The sequence below is a fragment of the Cornus florida genome, unplaced genomic scaffold, assembly GCF_030987335.1.
Source record: "Cornus florida cultivar Cherokee Brave unplaced genomic scaffold, ASM3098733v1 CherokeeBrave_3.0.0_Hap2_Chr05, whole genome shotgun sequence".
Taxonomy (NCBI): Eukaryota; Viridiplantae; Streptophyta; class Magnoliopsida; order Cornales; family Cornaceae; genus Cornus; species Cornus florida.
The window spans coordinates 102,978,505-103,004,564 of NW_026775575.1; the positions used below are offsets into that span (position 1 = coordinate 102,978,505).

Consider the following 26,060-nt stretch of genomic DNA (forward strand, 5'->3'; position numbering starts at 1 on the left):
ATATCCTTCCTTCAAGCCCAAGCTTTGGCACTAAAATTGAAATGGCAATCTAAAAAAGGTAACAGATCAAATACAGTAGCATCAATTTTTCAGAGAGAGTGAATAATGGCGACAGGGTGGGGCAGTCTGACGGCGAGCGATCGCCGGATTCTGACGGCAGTGAACACCGGAGCTTCGAGCCTGTCGCTCCTCGGTTCTGGCTTCATAGTCCTTTGCTATGTACTCTTCAAGGAGCTCCGCAAATTCTCCTTCAAGCTCGTCTTCTTCCTTGCTCTCTCCGTAAGTTCCACACATTTTCTAAATTCTGTAACTTCAATTTCAGTACGAAAATAACTCTCTTCCACTGTCAATCTTTTTGACCTAGATCTAATTATTGCATTTACTTCACATTTTTTATGCTTTGTGGAATTAAATTTTCCTTCAAGAAGACCTAACTAGTTAAATAGAGTAATAGAAACTTCAGTTTGCGTTATTGTTTTTAGGTATGTGTCTTTAAATTGGGATAAATTTTAAATGAATGATATAAATATAGATATTTAGGGAACTGATCAAAGTGTTTGTCGGATTGATATATTTAGCAATGTCAAGTGCTCATGTTGGGTTATGGATGTGCTATATTACAGAAGGTCTTCATTTAACCCTCAGACTTGAAGCTTCAACCATGGAGTTGTGTCACTTAACTATGAATTACAATTAATGCTGATCGTGATGCTACTGGTTTGAATAAATAAAAAAAGCTAGCTGGCTGACTCACTCACTATATCTAACTCGCTTAAAAGTCTGTTCAGTAAATCTTATAAGCTTTCCTTCTTGATTCATGTAAATTCACAAATTCTCTTAAACCAAGCTTTATCCTCTGTTTGCTAGGGATGCGAAATTGGAAGGAAAGGAATGTGGAATCATTTCCTTAAGTTGAACTAGAATGACGAATGAAGGACGGAAAGATAATGTTGCCTGATCTTGTCATCGTACAATCACATATCAGGAGGAGGAAGTTGTTTGAATTAGCATGAATGTTATTTTTAAAAAAAAAGAAAAAAAAAAAAGTTGGGGAGGAGAACTCTTCCCTTCCTCCTTTTCACTCACTTTTGGGAGGGAAAATATGATGGACTTGGAGGGAATGGCCCTTTTTGAACACCCTACCCTTTTTCCTTTCCTTCTTTTCCTTCCCTTCTTTTCCTTCCTCTCGGCTCTCACGCTTCTCCTTACCTGATAGACCATTATGCTGTCCAACAACCACTTGCCCCCAAGCTTAAGTTTTTTTGGGATGGGTTACTATCATTCTTTTTGTAACCCTCTTTTAATTTAAAAAATAGTGTCGGATTTTCCATAATAAGTTAATTAAGTGGGCCTCTTTGTGTTGCTTTTAATGCTTATAGGGTATTCAAGGCAAGTTCGTAAGCATGGATTTGAATTCATTTTATGCAAAAATAATGTCATAGGTAAGGTCTCTCTTCATTCTATCCCTCCCTGCATAGGTAATGGCCTTAACTTATTTGTAAGTTAACATGATGTGGGTACCTGGTCCACCAACCTGGGGTCCAGGTGTGACAACGTGGCACCCTCTTCCATGTGGAGGTGACTCACCAGCCGTGAAAGGCCACAACACGAGCATCTATTGTAACTTGTGTAGATGTCCCTCAAACACATGACCACGAGCTCAAGGCCGCTTGCAAGCAACAAGAAAATATTTATATATGTGTACCAGTGCAATCTCTCTTATATTTGCAAGAAGGCGGCCATAGCGACCGAAGAAAAACTCCGGAAGCTCCAAAGTCGTTCCCCTCATCCTCTCTGGAGGGTGTTCCATCTAAAACTTATACAGCCAAGAACTTCCTCTCCACAGATAATTCTTGGGATCGGTCTTAAACATGAGGACCTCCTCTCTACGAAGACGTCGCAAAGAGCCCTCGAGGATGTCTTCGCCGTTGAGGAGCTCCTTTCTATACATAAACCTTGAGAATACCTTAAAGGCATCTGAGGAGCTCCTCTCTATAGATAAACTTTGAATCTTGAGGCTACATTCCCCATGGGACCCTGGGTGGTGTTGGGGATCGTTGAAGGGTTTTTGTCGTGCATCTCACAACGAAAATTCCCTTTGATCTGTCACAGAGGAAGGAAGAGAGTGAGTTTCCCAAAAGGAATGGGAATCAGACCACCTTCAGAGAGAGAGGGGGGGGCTCGCATTTAATGGAGATTCCTTTTATATCGGTCGTAATAAATTCATGTTCCCTCCCTTACTTTAATAAAGCCCAGCAACCTGATCATTAAAAAAAAAAGGGCCCGGCAACCTGCCTAGAGCCATGAAATATCAGCACATCTTGTCCTTCTGACACCCTATGATCAAACCCCTCCCTCGAACCCATGGTTAACTCTTTCACACCACAATCCTTGCGCACAGTAATATAAAAGGAAACTAATGTGCCATTTATGATCGTCAACAACCAGGAGAGAAGGATTCCAACTAAAAACCTGTAATACCCCGATAATTTTAAAAGATTTATTAATTAGGATTAATTATTTTATTTTATTTTTCAATGATTTATTTTATTTTATTGAGTGCTAGATTAATTATCTTATTTTAATTAAGTTATATTTCGTGATTATGTATGATGATTGATTGTTTGTGTGGTTGATTATTGATTGAATTATTGGTGTGTTGATTTTATTGGTATTATATGACTTAGTTGTAAATTCTTGTTTGTTTATGTGCTTCATGTAATTAGTTATTTTAATTTCTGTATTTAATTAATTATCTTATTTATTTAAATTAATTGGATTGGGCTTAAGGAAAGTTGGACCAAAAGATGTGGTCTTGGGCTTGTATGAAACCTTATTGGGTTAATTAATGAAGGTCCGTGGTTATTTAATTATTTAAATGATCACTTTTGTATCAATTATATTTATATATATATATATATATAATTATATATAAATATAATTAATTAATAATTGTTATGGAAAGATATATATATAGATATATATTTATTGATATTTATAAGTATATATGATTTAATTAACTAATGAGTTAATTATGGAAGGAATATATATTTATATATATATATATGTTTATAGATATAAATTATTTAAAGATTATTATTTTAATTCATAATACTAGTTGGAATAGGATTTGGAATTTAAGGTGTATAAAAATACACATAAGGCTTTAGGGTTAAAGGTTTTACACATTAGAAAAATAAAACAGACAGAGAGAGAGGAAGAAGAAGGGCTGACAAGGAGGAGGTCGGATCTGAAAAGGAGGACGTCGGAATTGGAAGAGATAATTAAAGCTTAAAGCGTCGGTTTCGTTTCGAAACCTTCAGGCGAGTTTTCTCTAACTTTCCTCTTAGAACTCATAAGGATTTCACCTTGAGTATCAAGGCTTTAATTAAATTTATTTGTTTAAAAATTATGGTTAGATCGGAATAATTAAAAAGTATAAACTATTATATTTGATTTTTAGATTATTGGATTTTAATTGATATATATAGGTGTTATGTATATTTTAAAATCAATCTATAGGTGGATTTGTGACCCAAGAGAGTTAATTATGGTTTCTTTATTTTCTAGAATTGTTCTGTAATTTTCTGGAATTTTTCTGATATTTTTAGGAATTTATTAGGATTTATTTTCCTATTATTTGTTAGGAAAATAATTTTATATATATATATATATATATATATATACACACTAGGTAACTGGCGCATGTGGAGCGGCGGCACAATAAAGAATTGATCCAGTGCGGCGCGGTGTAGGATAATAGGGTGTATACGCCAATTAGGGCCATTTGATTAATTAAACTTATGTGAATTGATATGGTGCATCGCGGCGCATAAAACTTTGGTGCGCATGTGTATCTGGACCATAGAAGTGGTCTGGTCAACTATGGGATTATTTGGTGTATTGCAGACAATGAGAAGATGGTACACTCGCTGATCTGGACCTTAGATCTATTATAGTTAATAGAAAATAATCTAGTGTGAGCGTGTTCATTTGCGCACTCATTTATGACCATTGGATGCGGCATAAAGGAAGTGATGGATTCAGTGTGGTGAGCTCACGGTAGCTGAAAGAGCTTAGCCAATACCAGCACACAAGGAGGCTTGAATCCAGCGCGTGCAAGTGCATAGTAAGCACGTGGGCGCGCGTGTGAAACTATGTTGGCCTAATTCGACACTAGAAATTAAAACGGTCATAACTTAGTCATTTTAAATCGAAATTGGGTCATTCTTGAGCTCAAATTCAAGGATTTTTCGTCTTCTTTCCAATGGTACCAATTTCATTATCAGATTCCCATCCTACTAGGAGATATTTATGTTTTAGTGAGAAAGTGTCGGAAAACTATTTAAACCAATATGGAGTATTTAAAGGAAACTATTTCTGACATATTTAGTTGCACTAATTTGTGTAAATATAATAAATTAATAATTTGTTATGGAAGGAAGTGTATATATATATATATATATATATATATGTATGTATGTATGTATGTATATTGATTTTAAATAATCAAGGATTATTAAAGAAGGTGTTAAACACATATATACATTAAATAACATATGTGTAGGTATATATATATATAAATCATTTAAGATAATTAATATTATCATTCTTATTTGGCATATCTTAATAGGCTGGTTGTTAAATTAATGATATGTGTATAATATGCATGTGATGGCTATGTATGATTTAGCGTATTGTTAATTTTAAAGTTAATTCATGGTTAAAGTGTGGGCATGGATGAATTGTCAAGTGATTAAATATATTACCTAAATATTTGTATGAATAGAATACATATATGGAAAGCATGGATGAATTGCTAATTAAATGTATGAATAAATATACCTGTGGAGGCATGGTTGAATTGCCAATGTATAAATATACATACACGGAGGCATGGTTGAATTGCCAATGTATAAATAAATATACTTATGGAGGCATGATTGAATTGCCAATATATAAATAAAAATATTTACAATGGCATGGTTGATTTGCCAAAGCATAATTACGTTGTTATGTGTTAGATGATTAAAATATCATCTATGGTTGTTGTATGTATGGATTGGATTAGGGTTAGATATTCTTAAATGAGAATAGTTTAGTACTTACTGGTTAGTGTATTATTTTACATTAATAAAATAATATTGGGGAAGACGTGGATGATTTGTCAAAACTTGGATTTTGGATATGTGATTTAAACAATTAAAATCATTATCGGGTTGGGATTAAATAGAGTATTTCTTTTATTATAATTTGTTGTTTAAATGATTAAACAACTGACTAGGATGGGATTAAGGTCAAAGGAGTTTTTATAAAATGAAATGGTAGATTGGTCTAGGTATGAATATTATTTTAATAATTATTTAATAGGTATGGAAATTTAATAAACCTACTAATGGATGTGATTAGTATAGTATATATAATTATATATAGACATGTATATCGTGCTTTATTAAAGTTAAAACTTTATTAGGTTTGGTTTTGATCAGAGATGATCTGCTTATTGGTTTTCAGAGGCCTGGTAGAGTGAACTTGCTCGTAGGGTTTAACCCACGATTTATTTTTCAGGTTATTAGAGGTTCCAGTCTCGAGGTTGAGGATCCGCAGCTGGGAGACTGTCATTCGTCTATTCATCTTGTGTACTTTTAAATAGTATTGGATTATTGGATAATGTTTCAAGGGGTCCTTGAGTTATGGGATTTCTGAATTGTAATTGTTGGAGAATCATTAAGTAATATTTATTTATTAGTTTTCTTCAGCGGTTTATTTATTCTTTATTATTCATCTTTGTATTCTGTGCTTGTTAAATACTTAAATTGTTTTGATATCCCTTGATTTTGTGCGCGGACTTGATCAATCCGTGTTCCAAAATTAGGGGGTATCACAAAACCCTGTGTCTGAAACCCAATCACATCCTAATCTTGTCCGGAAGGGAACTAATGTGCCATTTATGATCGCCAACAACCAGGAGAGAAGGTTTCCAACTAAAAACCCTGTGTCTTAAACCCAATCACATCCTAATCTTGTCCAGAAGGGAGACTCTTAAGACCAACGTGACCCCTATGCTCTTCCTCAAATCTCAAAGAGGTCCCCTCGCAATGGCCCAGATCTCCACCTAGGGTACTTGTCCTACTACGCGCCCATTGAGAATAGGTCAGCGTCACCCCTCTTTTTCTTGAACTTGACACCTATACGTGACATATTCCAATAACGCAATTACTATTCAGGTGCTAACATTTCCACCTTAGAATTGTAGATCTTCTACAAGGCAGATTTCAAACTTGACATGGGTTCTATTACAAGTGCAGATGTTTCCACTTGGCACATAGATATAGTAAGAAAAGATTGGATGGGAAGAAGTTTGCCATATTTTCAAGGTAGCCATCGTATGCATATCAAATACCAATGCTTCTTCGATACTCACAAATATGTGTTTGAATGCGTGTCTATAATTTGCAAATATATTTGTTAATCTCATACATGTATCATTTTAATATATACTTGTAGGGTTGATTTTAATGCCTGATGCAGCTTTAAGCCCTTACTTTGATGAAAAGTTTCGAACATGTCTATTAAATTTTCCATTGATAATATCTTTTTTCTCAATGCTCTTTCTCCTGTTCCATTGAATGTTTTGGTAATTCAGATACAGCTAATTTATTGCTGTTTATTTGACTGCAGGACATGCTTTGCAGTTTTTTCAGCATTGTTGGGTATGTAGCATTGAGTCAAGTGAAGTGAGTTACAGTGTCACCACTTTCCTATCGAGTGCTGAATTGCTAAAGGAAATTTTTTTCTCACTATGCAGGGATCCATCTAAAGGATTTTTTTGTGATACTCGGGGCTATAGCACACATTTCTTCTGTGTGGCATCTTTTCTATGGACTACTACAATTGCTTTCACTCTTCATCGCACAGTTGTGAGACACAAAACAGATGTTGAAGATTTGGAGCCCATGTTTCATTTGTATGTTTGGGGTAAGCATTCACATGTTACAAAAAGATTAGCTTAAATAATAATTCTATAAGAGATACTGCATATTGCACCATTGCCTTCCTTGCACTTCTTCTCTATGTTTGCCTTTGAAGTTTTCGTTTTAATGCCCTGCTATTAGAACCATCCCTTTCATGAAATCCGCCACCCCCCCCCCCCCCCCCCCCCCTCCCCTTTGTTTTTTTGGTTTTTTGTTTTTCTGAAGCCCCTTTCATGAAGCTAAGTTGAATGTACAATTGCTGTCACAGGAACTTCACTTGTTTTGACAGTCATACGCTCCATTGGTAACGACCACAGGCATTTTGGCGGTTTGGGTGCATGGTGTTGGTCGCAAACAGGACGCACAGGAAAGGCAAGTGTGATGTAGCCTTTGGCTGCGGGCGTGCTCGCTCTATCGTGGTTTATTTTCTACGCAGTTTTTCTCAATTAAAAGCTATTTAAATTTCTTGCTATTTATACTTTTGAAATAATGGCAAAAGGAAGTTTAACTATTGTTCACGGTGATTTATGTCTTTTGGTACCCCTAAAATATACCTTATTTCATCTTATAAAAAAATACTCTATTTCACATTTCAATTGTCATAATTTTAAAAATCTCAGTTAAAGCCTGAGTAGAATAACTTATCTGACTCTGCACGATTAAGAATATGGCATGGTAATTAATATCTAAAGTATGGTGTCGGTGACGGGAAGTGATCTTTATAAATATTGCCAATTTTTTATATTTTTTTTATATATGTATATGTTGATGAGTAGATAAAATTCTGAGGCTAGATACATAGCTATCTTTAGTGGGATTAGATTAGGAAGTTTTTGTGAGTTTTATAAATCTTAGAATTGGTCCAATATTAGGAAAGCCTTGATGTCTGTCTGTGACGTCCCACATCGCCTGGCCCTGGGGGGAAGTTGTTGGCACCTATAAGGAGTGATGCCTCCACCTGTGTAGACTCGTTTTAAAACCGTGAGCTCCAACAGGGGGTGCAAAGCAGACAATATCTGCACAGTGTGGGGCAGAACCTGACACTGTTTCTCACGTACTTTTGAATACAAAATTTCAATGCCTTTGAGGAATTCCTTTCCTTTAAAGAGGGACCTTATTGCAGATCATGTCAATGGGCCTTGTTAGAACTCACAACAGTGAAGAAATTCCAGTCAAGACAATAAATTGAAGTTTTATTGCATTGCTGACCTTATACTACACTAATTCATCCATGCTTGGTACCAAGATGATCCCTTGCAAAGTTTAAAATTTTAATGAAATCTATATATTCACTCATGTATCTGCATGGATAAAAGTGGTGAGACTAGTGGGATATATTTAGCAGTAGTTCTTGGACAATCTTATTAGTAGATACCCAGAATGTATTCTCAACATTATATTCTTAATTTCTAGCTTTGAATCGTTTGACACTTGGATATAGGTATCATTTTGTGGATGTTAGGCTTTTACTTTATTTTGTAAGCTGGATAATGAAATAAATTCATTTGGATCTAGGTATGATTTTGAGACATCAACTATCTATTTGGTCTGTTTGGTGGAGTGCTTTTGGTTCTATGGAGTTTGAAAATCTCTATTTGTTCCTACAGGTGGTTCACTTTATAACATTTTATGCACCACTCTGGGGTGCAATTCTGTTCAACGGTGTCACTTACTTTCAAGTGATTCGCATGCTAAACAACGCAACCCGTGTATGTACTCATTAATTGAAATTCTTTTTCCTCCTATACATTGCCAGTTGCTGGGGGAGTAGGATAAATCAGATATTGTTGGAAAGCCCTAAAGTTTATGTAAATTTGTTGAAAACATACCATGCATATTTGAAATTTCAGATGGCAGTAGGCATGTCAGACCGTGCATACCAACCAGATGCTCGTGCAGACATGAAGGTATCTTGTGATTTAACTAGTCTTAGATCCATTTGAAATGGATATGGATATTTAGCTTTTTATTGATATTTATTCCTATCCCTTTACAGGCTTTAAACCGGTGGGGTTACTACCCACTCATTTTGATAGGATCATGGGCTTTTGGCACGATCAACCGCATTCATGATTTTATTGAACCAGACCACAAAATCTTATGGCTTTCCGTTCTTGATGTTGGAACAGCTGCACTTATGGTAACCCCACTAATGATGGATAAGTTCTCCTTTTGTTTTCTGATATATGTTTTGTACTATCATCATATCTCTGGCAACATAACTTAAGTCTCCATGCTAGGATATTGCATTTGCATGGGTGCATGCTTTTCAGGTGTGTACACAGCGCCTGATTTTGCTTATATCTCAAGTCACTTGTAAATGTTCTTTATTGTTCTCTTTTGCACACATCAGTATCTCACACAAACAAGGGACTGGTATTGAGTTTCAGCACTTCAGTGAAATGATGTTGACTGTATCATTGTATTATTCCAACCTTATGATTTAATGTATAATTATGGTTTGTTTAGAACTATATATAGCAAATTGTACACACACTTAGGATCCTAAAATTGTTTCAAGTGATCAACAAATCTGAAAGTGTGGAAATCCATGTTACATATTATCATTATTGATTAGAGTCTGTATCACATGTTTTCTCTCTAAAACAATGCAGTTATATCAGTGTTATGAGTCAAAACTGACTTGATTATGTTCTAAACTTGTTTCAGGGCCTGTTCAACTCAATAGCATATGGACTTAACTCTTCAGTACGGAGAGCAATTTATGAAAGATTGGATCTGTAAGTCACAAATTCTGAATCTTTATTCTTGGGTTGTTAGAAGGCCAAAAGTATTTGACAGAGATCCACCATCAATTTTATATCGTAGGGACCTTCTGGGTTACTCTTTTGGTACCCTGACCAGCTAGGTGTCAAAAATGAACTTTTGGATTTATTTTATTAGATGCCTAACTAAATTCTCTGTTGGTTGGCTGAAAGCACCGGGTTGTCATATTTTGCAAAAATCAGTTATCCTTATTTAGGGTCTTATACTTGGCTGCCATGTACTGCCTCTTGGTGTACCTGATGGGTGCCTTAGATTTTTTGTTTAAAATGACCTGACGGGGGTGACTTTTAATGACAATAGAATGTGCATCAAACTCTTTCAAAAATTCTGTCTGCCAAGTTAACATCAATCCGTCGACAATTCTACCTCCAACCGATGATCCAAAAAACTCGTGACTAGAACTCCGGTAGTTAGAAACTTAGTTTGTTAACGAACTTAATCTTTGGATGGCATCTTTAAGTTCTAGGTTTATGTTTTAAGCAGAGGAGAAAGGTCTCTTGAAACACTTTGCTGAGCCAAAAACAAGACTTGATGCTCAAGTTTGGGAGAAAGGGAAAATTTCCATAGCTTGTATGGGCCGTCTATAGTCAACCAAAATTCCTGAGAACCTGTTGTGTTATTGTGTTCTTTATTTATGTCTTGTTTATTTGTTTCCATTGCTGTTTGATGATACTTCAGTTTTGAAGTTGTTGGTTGGGTGCTCATATTTTCCCAGGTTACCAGAAAGTTTTCGTAGATGGTTGCCAACTAATTTGAAGTACAGAGGTCAATGGCAAGAGAGTGAACTGGTGTCGTTAAAAATTCAAGACCAGCAATAGCAATTAGGACATTGTTCTTTATACTTCACCTGCAAGAGGTTACTCCTAAATTTCTCAACATCAGTAAATTACAAATTGAGTGAAGGATTAAAATTGAAACAGGAGGAATACAATTGTCATTGCTTCATGCCAGTGTTTCAGATTCCCTCACTGCCTCACAGCAAGTAAGCCCTTTTGATTCACATCATTCTAGTGGCCTGTTTGGTCCTCTTCTTGGTTCTTTGTTGTAAAATACCATTGACTTCATGTTAGTGAGACTAATTTGAATTGTTTCTCTAGAATAGTTTGTTGATGGGCTATTTTGAATTGAATCTCTAACAGAAATTATAGTTTCGCAAAAGCAAAGGGAACCCAGCGATGATCATGGCGATGTAAGAAGTACTTTTTTATTTAGCAAAAGCTGAAAATCTCCCTTTTTTTGTTTTGGTTATACAAACTCATTTAGTGATTTTATTTAGTGGTGTAGATTCAAATTTTAATATTGTCCTGATTTTTTAGTGTTTTGTTACTTTATTTTTGATTCCTTAATCATTTGTTAATAGAATAATATTCAATTTTTTTTCCCTTTTAGATGTTGAATAGATAATACTTTAGAATGTTGTGTTAGTTAATTTAATCCCACAATCACTGCAGATTTAAGTTCGTGTTTTGTGGAATCGTCGCAAATGTGTGTTTGTGCTCCGCCATAGTACTTGTGTAGTTTACTAATGCAACTTGCCTCGTCAGAGTTTGAGCCAAGTAGTTTACAGAACCATGTTTTTACTCTTGGAATGAGAAATGACATTACCACAAGTACTTGTTTCAGCCAAGAAACTGACATATCCTCCCTTTCACATAAAAGGTAGGAGACTTCACCAAAATCACACGCCCTGCCACGCACACTATATGTGTGAACACTAGATGTGTGCGTCTATATATATATATATATCTAGAGAGAGATCGCCCAGCTCTTCATTCTTAGTTTTACTGCCCTCATTTTGTCTTTAGTAAGACACAGTGGACTTTGTTTTAATTCCCTGATGCACATAATGGATAGCTTTGAAACACATACTGGACCAACTCAAAGGTGGAGCTCTAATTTGATCAACAGCCTAGTAACCTGCATATTGGGAGGCTAATAATTCAACTGCGAATGCTGTTAAAGTGTTAAACAAATCTCATGCAAACGCAATCTCATTGAAGCCGATTTATCATGAGTTTGAACTTGTAGGATGAAAAGCAACTGTCAAAAAATTTTCTGAAGAAAATATTTTTGGTGCCTCTTCTTGTCATTTTGGCAATTCTCTTGTCATATGAGAGAGTCCCCCCACCAATAAGCTTTACAGGCGGCTGTAATGATTCATTGCAGATTCAACGACGAGCCACCAGATTATTTCTAATCATGACTAGTTCCTAATACATTACTTTTGCCTAATTAATTGAGATTATCAATCTGTTATGTGTTTGCGTTATATATATATATATATATATATATATATATTATATGGCATCTTGTTGTTTATCATTGTTCTGTTGTCTTTTTTATTTGATGATTGTACAATTAGCTAAACGGGAGGAGGGAATGAATTGTAGGTGAATGAAAGCTATGTGGATGGTATTATATACAACACTGGCTCGCTACGGTAAATACAATGAGAGGCTTGGAAGAATGTGAGTGGTAGTTTGAAGTCATTGTCTAGATCACGTCTCCGAGGTCAGGAGAAAAAATTCGAAAAACTTTAGTTATCATTATTTTTGTAAAAATTAGTGTAATAAATAAATAAATGCTTTTAGATTCGAGTGTTTTTACAAGCAGCAATGGTCCTCCCTATTTTAGGGTAAATTGTGTAAAAAACAGAATTTGAATGGTGTTACAGTGATGGCCATTGATACCTTTATATATACCTAAGTAATGCAAACGAGAAATTGTTACATAGTTCCCGAATCAATCCTTAGTGGACACAATTTTATAGCGGACCCGGCTCCAGGCCAAGCCGAAACGTTGGCCCTATCAAGAAACAGCTTAAGATCTGTTAGTGTAAGTTGCTTTTGCAGCACTGAGCGACCTAGTTATTCCTTTCTAACAAGGCAGACGTGTTTAGGTAACAAAGAAAGAAAGATATGACATGTCTGTAGGTCTCAAATGAAGAAAGATACGAGATTTTTTGGATTGTCATCGCGGAAATCCTAGGATTTGTACAACCCATTTTACTAGATGGTTAAGCATATCTCACTAAATAATGTCTCAAATTTTCTTGGTACAAATGATCCAAGTTCATGTCTTTTTTTCAGATTGCTTAAATCACTATTGTCGAGTCAAATTTGAGTTCGAATCGACTTTTTAATCGTTGGAGTTCGAATCGAGTTAAGAGTCTTCAAATAAAATTTAAAATTTGTTAAAAGTCTTCTAATGATTTCAAAAAATTAAATGTTCACTTGGGGGCCAATGTTTTACCATTTGTCGTTGAATTTCAATTTCTTTTAAGTCCCACTTAATAGAAGGAAATGAAAGAAATTAAAAATTAAAAAAAAAAAAAATTTATTTCCAGTGATAAAAAGAAAATTGAATTAACTATAATAATGGTTTTGCCCCCATTTTTTTCAATCTTCTAATGTCAACAAGAAAAATTATTTCTTGTTTCCTTTCTCTCCTTGTTAATTTAGATATTATCTATCAAGGGAAAGCATTTCTATTTTTTTTATCTTCTAAATTACTAAAAACTCTTTTTTTTTTCTTTTTTTCCCTCTTTCATTTCAATTGGCTCTTCCTCCCAATCAAAAGCTGTTGTACTCATGAGAACAGAAAGAAAAGCAAACCATTCGATTCAAATCCCCACAATTTACATATCTTGAGACAATCATATACAGACATATATAGAAAGAGAAATGAAATTATCGGAAAATCAAACTGGGTCATTCGAGATAAACAGATCCAATTTAACGACGAGATAGATCACCGACAAAGATACGTAAATTGAAATAAAATTCTGTCTGTTTTCAAGCACAAGCGCAGGGATTGTCAACGACCACCACATCTGCACTGCTGCTCCTGAACACCAAGTACCCTATGGAGAGTCCGACCACGACGGCGACAAAGACACCGCCGTTGAACGACATGATCGCCAGCATCAGGAGGTATCCGATCGCCGAATTGACGCCGAACAGAACGGCGCCGGCGAACCTCGCCGCACTCCAGATCCGGGAAGCCGCGGCGAGCTTGGGATAGAGGAGGGGCGTGTCGATCGTCGTCTGCGTCGCGGCGGCGGCGGAGGAGGGCTTGTTGTTGACGGAAAGGAGCTGAAATTGTTGGCGACGAGCTTCCATGTACTGGTAGAAGATGGAGAAGAGGAGGCAAGCGAGGAGGGTGAGTCCGTAACTCGTCCATGAATCGGTCTTCCACGAGTCGAACAACAGAGTCACCTCTCGGCTCCAGTAGAAGGTCATGTGCATCATCTTGGCCGTCTAATTGTTTTCCGATGAATGATCGTTAGAGAGAGAAAGAGGAGGAATGGTTGGTTGTACTTCCGCAGAGAGGAGAGAGCGGGGCTTTTAGATGGGATTGGTTGGCGAGGAAAATAAAAACTACCCGGTGGTGTACTACTCCCTGGTACTTTTTATGTCATTATACGATATATTCGTACATCTCAACACAAAAATCCTTGATAAAACTATTAATTACGAAACTGCCATCCATTTCAGACAATTGACCGAACAAATTACGAATCAGCTAAAACTCGCACGATTAAAACTCATAGTCCGCAGGATCTAGGGACCAAGTTAGTGCAGTGTCTTAAAAGATTTACTACTAGTATATAAGTAGTCCGAATAATAAAAATACTTTGTTTTAAATTATATTAGATGGTTTGGAGGTAATTAATTATACATGTTAAAAATTTGTGCAAATTATGAAAGAGTTAAAAGTGACTAGCAGGCCAAAAGAAAATTACAAAGATAGAAAGAAAATTAATGTAATAAGTAAGAAGAGATTTTTTAATTACTCTAAGTATTAATATTTTTTTATTCTTAAAAATGTATAATATAAATATCTAGAAAATTAATGTAATAAGTAAGAAGAGATTTTTTAATTACTCTACGTATTAATATTTTTTTATTCTTAAAAATGTATAATATAAATATCTAGTAAAAATGTTAAAAATGTTTAATTAGTATGTAGGAATGGAATGGAACCAACCATTCCATTAGAATGAAAATCCATTCCTGAAAATGAAAATTCATTCCACAACTAAACCTATGTAATGGCCATTCCATTCCCAAATAATTTATTTTAGAAAATCAACTTCCCAAAACACCCTCATATTCTAAGTTTAAAAACCACCGTTACCTTCCACCACAATCATCTCCGCCTTTCACCACCACCACCACTACCACTGCCTTCCACCACCACCAACTTTCACCATCGCCCACCACTTTCCACCACCGCCGCCGCCGCCGCCTTTCATCACCGCTACTGCCACCGTTTGCCGCAACCACCACCACTGCCATTGCCTTTCACCACCGCCGCCGCCTTTCACCACTGCTACCACATTCCACCACCACCACTGCTATCATCACTACCACCATCGCCGCCGCCTTTCACCACCACTGCCACCACCACCTTTCACCACCACCGTCGCCGCCGCCACCTTCCATAACCACCAACGCCACCGCCATCGCCTTCTACCACCTTCTATCACCACCACCACCACCTTCCACCGTCGCTACTGCCACCGTCACCGCCTTTCACCACCGCCACCGCCACCGCCACCTTCTAGCACCACCACCATCATCACCACCTTCCACCACCACCACCACCACTTCCACGGCCTTCCGCCACCGTCGCTGCCTTCCACCACCGCCACCGCCACCGCCGCTGCCTTCCACCACCACCACCACCACTTCCACGGCCTTCCGCCACCGCCGCTGCCTTCCACCACCACCACCTTCCACCACCACCACTGCCTTTCACCACCACTATAGTCACAACACTGTCTCTTTCCACCACACTACTTCCACCGCCTTCCTACCAACACCACTGCCACTTTTTACTACCATTGTTGCCACCAATTTCCACCATTGCCACCACTACCGCCTTCCAACACCACCACCTACACTACTACCGCTTTCTACCATCCACCATCGCCCCTGCCACCATTTATTTTTAAAAAATTATTAGAGAATATCATTTTGTTAAATTAATTTAATTTAATTTATTTATTACTAGGAGGGATATTTTGGAGAATTCAATTAGAAATTTATTCCATTCTAATTTTTAAATTGGTCCAACCAAACACTAGAATAGTTATTATCATTTCATTCCTACACATTTCATATTTACAACCAAACAATAGAATGAGAATGACCATTTCATTCCATTCTCATTTTCGTTCCATTCTCATTTACATTCCATTTCATTCCTGCACACTAAACATAAATATTAGAGTCTAACAAACATTCTGAATCGGGTGGACACCATTGTCCATAAATTTTACAATCAAAAGAAATAAATTTTTTTTTTTTTCCTGTAATCCTTGTAATCATAGACGTGGATGTGTACTAGTTCTAGAAAAATATATATTGAAATAGAATTTGATGAAATCATCAAAATTTAACCATCCAAACCATTTATGACCGCTATCGACATAGGTTGGTCTTACAAAAATGAGTTTTTGTTTTTTTTTGGGATAAGCAAACATGTAATGAGTTTTAATTTTTTTATATATATAGTTTTATTTTTTAAAATAAGCAAACGTGTGTACTAATTTTATTCTACTTAGGGCTTGGACCCTAGGTAGAGATCATACCAAGACCCAATCTTATATGATCTAGACAAAAATTTCTTTACTAACAGTAGTAATGTCGGCAAGGATTAAAATAATATTTTATTAATAATTTATGCGGATGGGTGTCAATGTTAGAAATAGTAGGAACTTAACAAAAAGAAGAATTTTTTTTTTTTCGTTTTTTGTTAGAAATGGGAATTAATTTATAAATCCTTAATTGGATATTAAGTAATGATATATATATATTAGTTTTGGTTTAATTATGTTATCATTACTTAATATCCAATTAAGGATTTATAAATTAATTCCCATTTCTAAAAAAAAATAAAAAATAAAAATTCTTCTTTTTGTTAAGTTCCTATTTCTAATATTGAGATTCATCCAATTAATTTATAAATCCTTAATTGGATATTAAGTAATGTTACTACATAATTAAACCAAAACTAGTATATATATATATATATATATATATATATATATATATATAGCATAAGTATATATATTTTACAAATCTGTAGGATGTTTTCATCTCTAAACCGTGAAATATAAATATATATTAATTTAGCGAGAAATCTACGTACAAATTTTTGTCCCTCATTAAAAAATTAAAGGTGCAGAAGTACTTATAATTACGATCATAATTAGTAAAATATGGTATGAAAATAGATGGTTATAAACATAGGATAACATTTATTTTATTCCTTTGAAAAAAGTTTTAAAAATTTTTGATCGGATATAATACCTTTTCATTTAAAAATTCGACCCACATATACTATTTTTTATAACGATAACACAATCCAATGAACTGACAAACTCAAGGTACCTTTAGAGAAATCAAAAAAGGGACAACTGAACCAGATAATAAATGAATTCCACCAAAAAGAATACAAACAACGTGAGCAACCTATAACTTTGTCCAGAGTAATAAAAAAAAAATCAGTAAAATCTTTAACTTTGTCCATGTTACCGCACTCTGGCCATTCAAACCACTATCAGTGTGGAATTGAATTTGGTAAGTGACATGTTTGCCACCAAGAAGAGGAATATGGTTTATATTATTGTAGATAGAGTAAAAAAAATATTTGGTATAAAATTAATATTTAAAATTAGTCTAAAATTGCAACAACAAATTGAAAATTATTAAAACTGAGGCAAGCATTGAGCCATATTTCTCTTCCACATTTCTTTTGAACAATGTGTTGTTGACTTTCTCCCCCACAAGATTCAAAATTTTAATAATCAGAAGACAGCATTCCAACACAATAATTAATGATAAACCAATGACAAGTTTGGTCTTCAGAGGTTTACACAAAAGTCGATTGAGTGAACAGCCAAATGTAATAGACAATTTAACATAATTTGGGTGAACGGAAATCTTAAAAACTATAAAATTCACTGCACCAACAAAGAAAATACATTTTGTGACAAAATAGTAACTGTTGCAATAATGTGAAAGAAGGTCACTTCTGCTACCCCATACAGAAGTTTTAACTTTTGTATGAATTTTTTTTTTTTTTTTTGTTAGAATTGAGAATTTATATAACCTTAATTAAATATTAAGTAAAGTTACTACCTAATTAAACTAAAACTAATATATATTACTTTTGGCAAGAAAGCACATACAAATTTTTATCATTTCTAAAAAATTAAAGGTGAAGAAGTACTACACTTACAATTATAATTAGTAAAATATGTGTTTTTAGTTTGGAAAAAGTTTAAAAAATTGTATAAGGAAATGGAAATGAAAAAATACGAATATGGATATGTTCTGATATAATACTTAAAAATACATAAATAAATAAATAAATGATAAAATCAACCCCATGTATACCATTTGTTTCTTTTATGGCCAACTTATATATTTTCATTTTAATAATTCTTTTTAGGAGGTTATATTCGCATTCCACTTTTCTCCAATTGCACTCCAATTACCTTTTTCTTTTAAAGAAAATAACAAGAAGGTCATTGAATTTATTAATACACCATCACTTAATTTATAATGTCATAACTACCCTTTATACAATTTTAACTTTTTTTTACTTTCTTTACTATTTGTTTCCTTTCTTTTTATTTTTTCGGAGCTCCTGTCAAAGAAAATAATTTATTTCATACTAATAATTTTATTTTTGACTGTCAAAAAGAGAAAATTTATTCCATGGTTACTTCTTTTTTTGGGTACAATTGAAAGGGATATTTATTCAACAAATTAACTTTTTTTCAGTCATCTCAAAAGAGGTAACTTGGTTTTTGGTAATTTTTTATGCTGTCAAAAGAAATAATTTATTCAATTAAAATAACCCTTTTTTTTTTTTTTTGTATTTTCTTCAATAGATATAATTTTTTGTTAATCATCGTACATTTTTATTTTTATTTTTGAGATCTTGATAAAAGAGGTAATTCTTCAATAAATATATTTTTTTTAGGAGTTTTTTTCACGTCAAAAGAGATAATTTTTAATAGTTTTTTTTTTTAATTTTTATTTTGGTCAAAAGAGGCAATTTATTCAACTTTTTTGGTCCGGTCAAAGAGAGGCAATTTATTCAACATAGTATATATATATATATTGGTCTCGCAATTTTTTATTATTTTTTATGACATGTCAAAAATGACATAAAATATTAAAGATTATAAATAAGGAGAGGAAAGGCAGTTGTGTTATTTAAAAAATAATTATTATTTACTTGTAAAATTAGGATTAGAATTGCCATTTCATTTAAGATTATAGTGCAAACGTTGGAAAGTAAAGTGCGGATATCATTTCTTTCTGCCAATCAAACAATTCCTCCAAAATACAAGTTCTTTTTCTTTTTTCTATTTTCCTTTGGCTAGATGGAAATAGTAAGAAATGGAAAATGAAAAGAAAACTAAAGTGAATGGAAAGAAAATTGGTTTCTAGTATGTATTTAGTTAGGAAGAAAAAAAAAATCAAAAAAATTGTAGGAAATATCATATTATAGTTTGGATACCTAAATTACCCTTATTTTATAAAATAATAAAGAATTAGTAATAAAATATATTAAAAAATGATAAAATTTTCAATTAATATAGACATTTTGAATTATTATTATTCATATATGATAAAAAATAATTAGGAATGGAAGTCAAGTTAATTAAAAATTTATCAATGATAAAGTTGTTAGTAAACTCAAATTATTTGAAACCTAGTAGAAAATTATTGTTGTTTCCAAATATAAAATGAAGTTATGTTGGGTAAGATAGGAACACTAAATAAAAAGACAAACTTTCAGGGAAAAATTTCCCCATATTTTGTGAAGGAAACATTTTAAAATTATATTTTGGTGACCAAAATTAAACATAATTGCTATATAGTGACTTTAAAGTCAAGAAAAGGTGAATAGTGACCAATCTTGAAACTTAATTGATATTAAGTGACCATTTAAAGATAATTTGGTCAAAAACACTTAAAAGTTTAATAAACATTTTAAAAATAAATTTTAAATGACAAAATTGCCATCCAATATAAATAATAAGTCATTAAATTCATCCTCCTCTTACTCTCTCTCTTTCTCTAATCCAACATTTTCTTTTTTTCCTTTTTAGTTTATAATTTACCAATTTTAAAAATTAAGATTTCTTCACCAACATTATCTTTTTTTCACCCTTTATCTGTTTTTCAAGGCTCTCAACTATCTAATATTTTCCTTTTTAGTTTACAATTAACCAATTTAAAAAATTAAAATTTCTTTATCAACATTATCTCTTTTCCATCCTTTATTTATTTTTCAAGGCTCTCCAACATGAACGCTCATAACATTTACAGTGGCAAATCATACTTTTGAAACACCATTTAACAATTAGTAAAATTATGAAATTAATCAACAATAATCATTATTTCTTGAACTATAACTAAGTAGTATTAAAAATTCCTAAAAATTACAATCTTATATCTTAAGGAAGATCTCTCAGACAAATCAACTCGTAAAGTATAATAACTATACCTTGAAAATAATGAATAAGAAGAAAATTTACAATTTTCTCGTTATGTCTCTTAGAATCTTGAAAAAAATGATGTATAATATCCATCATCAATTCTCTCCTATCTTGATCTTCTCTTCAGAGACTCACCCTAATAATCTGTTGTCTTTTTGTTAGTCAATTTAAGTAAGTGTTTATTTAGGTTAATGTAAAGGGTAAATTTATTTACTTACACAATAATAAATTGTAAGAAGGCTATTTAGGTAATAAATCATCAAATGGTTACTTAATATCAATTAAGTTTCAAAATTGGTCACTATTCACCTTTTCTTGACTTTAAGGTCACTATATAGTAATTATGTTTAATTTTGGTCACCAAAATATAATTTTCCCAAAAAATAAAGGGTTACAAGAATCATAATTTCTTATAACTTTTCTTTTTCTATCTAATCAAACTATAATAAAAAATTAAAATTTTTTATTTATTTTCTTTTATAGTTGATTCTATCTTCCTAAACGAAACTTAAATAATGTAAAAGATTGTAAATAATAAACAGGTATAGAATGCTGCAGACAGATAAGAAATATAAAACATTGAAGAGGTGATAGAAATTGGTAGAAGACCAGAAAAGAATTATTAAAGTGAAAATAATTAGTTAACTCCTAGATTTTTGGAACTAAAATCATAGAATGTATTTAGATTCCATGTGTTCAAGCCCATGATAAGGAGCCGTAATCCCTCAAAATATGTGACTTTAATTGGTTAAAAAAACATCGCAAGTTAATAAGAGCTTTGATCTTTTATCATTCCTGACGTCTACTGTAACTTATCACCATGCTAGCATTACCGTTTAAACTTTAGCAAATATGTTATATCACTTTCTTTAATTTGATTTCTTCTTCCATTTTTGTGGATTATCTATATGAAATGTGTAATATAGTTTTGATAATTAAAGTAACCCTAGATTCATTTCTAAATTTAATTCATAGATCAATTCTTATCAGTCGCAATTCTTATAATAATAGTAGCGTTTCTTATTGGTCATAATTCTTATAATTACACGTTCATTTATGAGACGTCTCTTGCCTTTAAGCAAATTAAATATATAAAATTTTAAGACAAAATTACCCTTTAACATTTTATTATCTATCTTCTCCTCTCTTCAGTTTTATCCTTTATATCAATAACATTCATTGCCAAAAATAAATAATAATCACAATTCACATAGTTTTTTTTTTCTATGTTTTTTTCTCTCCTCACTTAATTGATGTATATGTGTATATATAATATGTAATATGTGTGTGTGTATATATATATGTGTGTGTAAATAACTACCTTCATATGAGCATAAGTTTTTTATTTCTATTTTTTTCTCTTCTCACTTAATCAAAGTCCCCGCGCGCGCGTGTATATATATCACTTGCTATCAATATTTAGCACATATATACATATAGTTAAAATATAATTTAAAAAAAGGAAATAAAAAAATCAATTATCATAATCTTACTCGCAAATCCAAAAAGAAAGAAAATAATATAAATTGTGATTATAAGAATTAAACGTGAATTCATATATAACACATATATATACTTAAAATATAATTAAAAAAAGGAAATAAAGTAATCCATTCCTATAATATTATTTGTTTTGGCAATCCAAAAATAAATAAATAAATAATATATTCCTGTATACATATATACATACATATATATATATATTTGGTAATATAAGGGATAAAACTGAGGAGATGAGAATAAAAGAAGAGAGATAAGAAAATATTAAAGGGTAATTTTATCTTAAAATATTATATTTTTAATTTCTATAAAGACCGGAAACATCTCATAAATGAAATTAGCATTTCTCATATATTTTTGATAATTAAAGTAACCCTATATTCATTTCTAAATTTAATTCATAGATCAATCTCACTGATCATCTATAAATATCCCCGGCTTGTCTCTCTTTTTTAAACTTCGAAAACATCAAGAAAAGCCATTCATACTCTTAAGCCAAAACTCTCATAGATGGACCCTAATGATATCAATTTGGTATATATATATATATATATTCATCTTTCCTTCACTATGTTTACTCAACTAATTTTCTTATGTTTTAATATGCATGTACAATATGATAAATATAATTTTGATGTTTTTGGTTACTTTATTGTGTTCTTGATTGTATTGTTGGACACTAATTTTCATTGTATTCTCGCAGCTTCGCCAGAGCAGACGCGAAAATATCTATCCGAATGGCAGCCAATACCACCGAGGGCCGGATGGCACCCAATATCACCAAGGGCCTTACAGTGACGGCAATGTCAATGCCCACCCTAACAGACACACAATGTTAGGTAATGGCTACGTGCATCCAAGGGACACTGTCGAAATGGTCCCACCCAGTGGACATCCTTACCGGGAGGGCCTTGGCTACAACCACTCCCAATCTTACAGAGATGAATGGCCGGGGTACTACCAGAATTACGAATATAGGCAGCAACATATTCAACCCATTGTTCACGAAAGGCCACCGCATCCATATGACTACTATGATCCAAGAATGTTGGCTCCTCCAAATATTGACTATTATCCCAGAAATCCTGCGAGTATGGATTCCCAAAGGCCTATGACGATGGCTGATAATATGACACACTTTTTCAGTGACGAAAACACCCAAGGTTGCAGTATCATGTGAGCAGCTCTAGCGTTCCTAATTTTGTGAATTTGATTTTTCATCTTTTTGAGATAATGACATTAGTGGATTGTCATATGAGATTTTTTTTTTTTTTTTTATGACAATTCAAAGAAAATAAATGTTCATGTTTTTTTTTTCCAAATAATATATTTTATATCTTTCCATATATCTTTTAAATTTTAAAATTTTAGTGCATTATAATTCCACAAAGGAACTATATATTGTTGTCTATTATAGACATGTTGTTTGTACTTGGCCAGTTATAGACATCTCCTAATATTTAATAGGAGACATTCAAACAAATGAAACGAATGAAGGTAAGTGCCAACGGAATCACACATTGAACATGCTGACAATGAAGATCAAAATCACAATTCGTGTGAAATTAAATTTGGTGCGAGGAATATGGGTTTATATTATTGTTGATACCATAAGAAAAAATTTTGGTATAAGATTAATATTCAAAATTAATCAACAACGAACCAGTTAATTAATTAAACTCGCATGATTAAAACTCATAGTAGATTGATTATGTCCACAGTGTAAGATTAGTTAATCAATTAGTAAGATTTATTATTTAAGTTATCGTAGACTCGTAGTAACAGTGTAATAGTAATCCTGTAAATTTAATTAGGCATACTTTGAAGAATGTTCAAAATGGAGAGAAAAAGTATCACTTTTCATTTGAGTTGGAAAAGTTGAAAGGAAAAGTAGTTCATGTTTAACTTAAAAGGGAAGGAACAATAAAAAAAATATTTTGGTTTAAGTTCTATTTATGGTTGAAAGTGATTGTACATGTTAAAAATTTACAAATTATGGAAAAGTCCAAAATGTATGAAAAAATAAAAAAAATTAATGTAATAACTAGGAAGAGATTTTTTAATTACTCAAGTACTAATTTTTTTTGTTATTCTTAAAAATGTATTATATAAAAGTATTATACTCTAATTTTTTTTTTTTTTTTTCCTTTCTCTTGACCAATATTATCTTTTTCTCTCTCGAACTAACGTAAACTTACGGTAGTTATCATTATTTAATTGCAATACTACCTAACTTCACATAGAAAATATTAGAAAACAATAATTATTACTTCCAATATCAAACGTCTTAAAAAATAAATAAATAAATACAAGAACTCGACCTTAACATACATTTCAAAAGTCACAATTCTCACTCTACAACTCACTTGATGAATTCTAGTGATAATTCTGTAATTCTTTCGTTATCATGGATAAAATGGTTAATCGGAGACTAAATACATTATAAAAATACCTAAATCTATGAACCCAAGCGGACACGATTGAACTAATTCTATGAGTTCATGAATTTTACAATAAAAAAGAAAGAAAGAAAATAATAATAAACATAATTATTACAATCATAGGCATGCATGTGTAGTTAATAAAAATTACAAGTCCTACATTACATTTTAGTTTGGTATGATTTAGAGACGATTGAACTAATTCTATGAGTTCATGAATTTTACAATAAAAAAGAAAGAAAGAAAATAATAATAAACATAATTATTACAATCATAGGCATGCATGTGTAGTTAATAAAAATTACAAGTCCTACATTACATTTTAGTTTGGTATGATTTAGACGTGAAATAGAATCAAACTAATACTAATAGTTCAAATTTGAAATAGAATAGATGGAATCGTCTAAATTGAACCAATCCAAATCTTTTAAGATACAGGCAGATTCAAATATGCACATTAAAAAGAAGAATTTTAAAAGTAGAAGTAGAAAAAGAAAAATGAGAGAACTTTAAAGAAAAAAAGTTAAAAAGTTTCAATTGAGGAAGGAAATTTTGACTTTTTCTATTAAGGAAATTTAAGGAATTTGAACAGTGAAAGAGAAAATAAAGAAAAAAATAAAGAGATAATTTTATGAATCACAAAATTTAGGGGGGCACTGTATAATTTTTTTTCATATATAGAAAAAATTAAAAAAATTACCACATATATTACAAAGTGCTGACCAACTAGGGGGGCCTTCATTGACTCCGTCCCTGTACACAGGTTGGTTTTATCAAAATGAATTTAACTTTAATTTTTTTTTTTTTTTTTTTTGATAAGCAAACGTGTAATGAATAATTAGTTTAACTTTTGTATTTTTGGTTAAGCAAAGGCATACAATAATATTGTTCTAACTAGGGCTTGGACCCCTAGGTAGAGATCAGACCAACAAGACCCAATCTTTTAGTATGACCTAGACAAAATTTTCTTTACTAAACAAAACAGTAATAATAAGGTAATATGTCGACAACGATTAAAATAATACTTTATAAATAATTTATGTGGATGAGTGTCAAGGTTAGAAATAGGAACTTAACAAAAATAAGAAGAAAAAAAATTGTTAGAAATAGGAATTTATAAAACTTTAATTAAATATTAAGTAAGGTAACTACCTAATTAAACTAAACTAATATATATCATGCATTATTAGTAAAATATATATATATATATATACTCTTTGGCAAGAAACTACATACAAATTTTTGTCCTCTATAAAAGATTAAAGTTGAGGAAGTACTATAGTTACAGTCATAATTAATAAAATATGGTGTGAAAAATACGTGGTTTTAAACATAGAATAATATATATATATATATATATTTTGAAAAAGGTTTTTTTTTTTTAAATTGTATAAAAGATACAAAAATACATAGATATGTTCGGATATAATACCTTTTTTGTTTTAAAATTCAACCCCACATATATTATTTTTCTTCTTATGCCTTAAATATTTTCATTTCGATATATATATATATTTTTGTTATTATTCTTTCATTAATATAAAATATTATAAATAATAAATAAGTAAGAAATGTTGCAAAGAGGTAAGAATTATAGAATATTGATGAGTTGGTAAAGATTGAAAAATTTGAGAGTTTGTAATTACTCGTGTATATGTTTAGATGGAGATCGATCGAGTTCTATGGACTAATTAGTTGTAATGTATCTTAATCGTTCGTGAGGAGGACAACAACCTCCAAACTGTTAGTACGAATGTGAGAAATTTTAAGAAGGACAAGAATGAGAGTAGAATAAACCCAAATGCTCTGTCCTAACTTTTCTATAAACTA

General features: G+C 32.3%; 2 protein-coding genes across 6 annotated transcripts; one reads left to right on the top strand and one right to left on the bottom strand.

Moving 5' to 3' along the window:
- The first annotated feature begins 18 nt into the window (after positions 1-18).
- Positions 19-11,149, top strand: LOC132308094 (G-protein coupled receptor 1). 5 transcript variants are annotated; one of them, XM_059806075.1, is made up of 11 exons: positions 141-279; positions 868-1,442; positions 6,309-6,377; positions 6,682-6,713; positions 6,809-6,978; positions 7,243-7,346; positions 8,582-8,683; positions 8,825-8,881; positions 8,971-9,114; positions 9,645-9,715; positions 10,477-11,149. In XM_059806075.1, exons 4-11 carry the CDS (start codon positions 6,685-6,687, stop codon positions 10,577-10,579), a joined length of 780 nt encoding a protein of 259 aa, XP_059662058.1. In that variant the 5' UTR covers positions 141-279; positions 868-1,442; positions 6,309-6,377; positions 6,682-6,684; the 3' UTR covers positions 10,580-11,149. The 5 variants fall into 5 exon arrangements, 4 of the variants coding, with proteins under 4 accessions (XP_059662055.1, XP_059662058.1, XP_059662057.1 ...); XR_009482381.1 differs by lacking the exons at positions 868-1,442; positions 6,309-6,377 and having other exon boundaries at positions 19-279; positions 10,477-10,743; positions 10,901-11,149; XM_059806074.1 differs by lacking the exons at positions 141-279; positions 868-1,442 and adding an exon at positions 5,876-6,153 and having other exon boundaries at positions 6,257-6,377.
- Positions 11,150-13,360: 2,211 nt separating this feature from the next.
- Positions 13,361-14,146, bottom strand: LOC132308095 (copper transporter 5.1). Its single transcript, XM_059806077.1, has one exon. It carries the CDS (start codon positions 14,009-14,011, stop codon positions 13,556-13,558), a length of 456 nt encoding a protein of 151 aa, XP_059662060.1. The 5' UTR covers positions 14,012-14,146; the 3' UTR covers positions 13,361-13,555.
- Between the last annotated feature and the right edge of the window lie 11,914 nt (positions 14,147-26,060).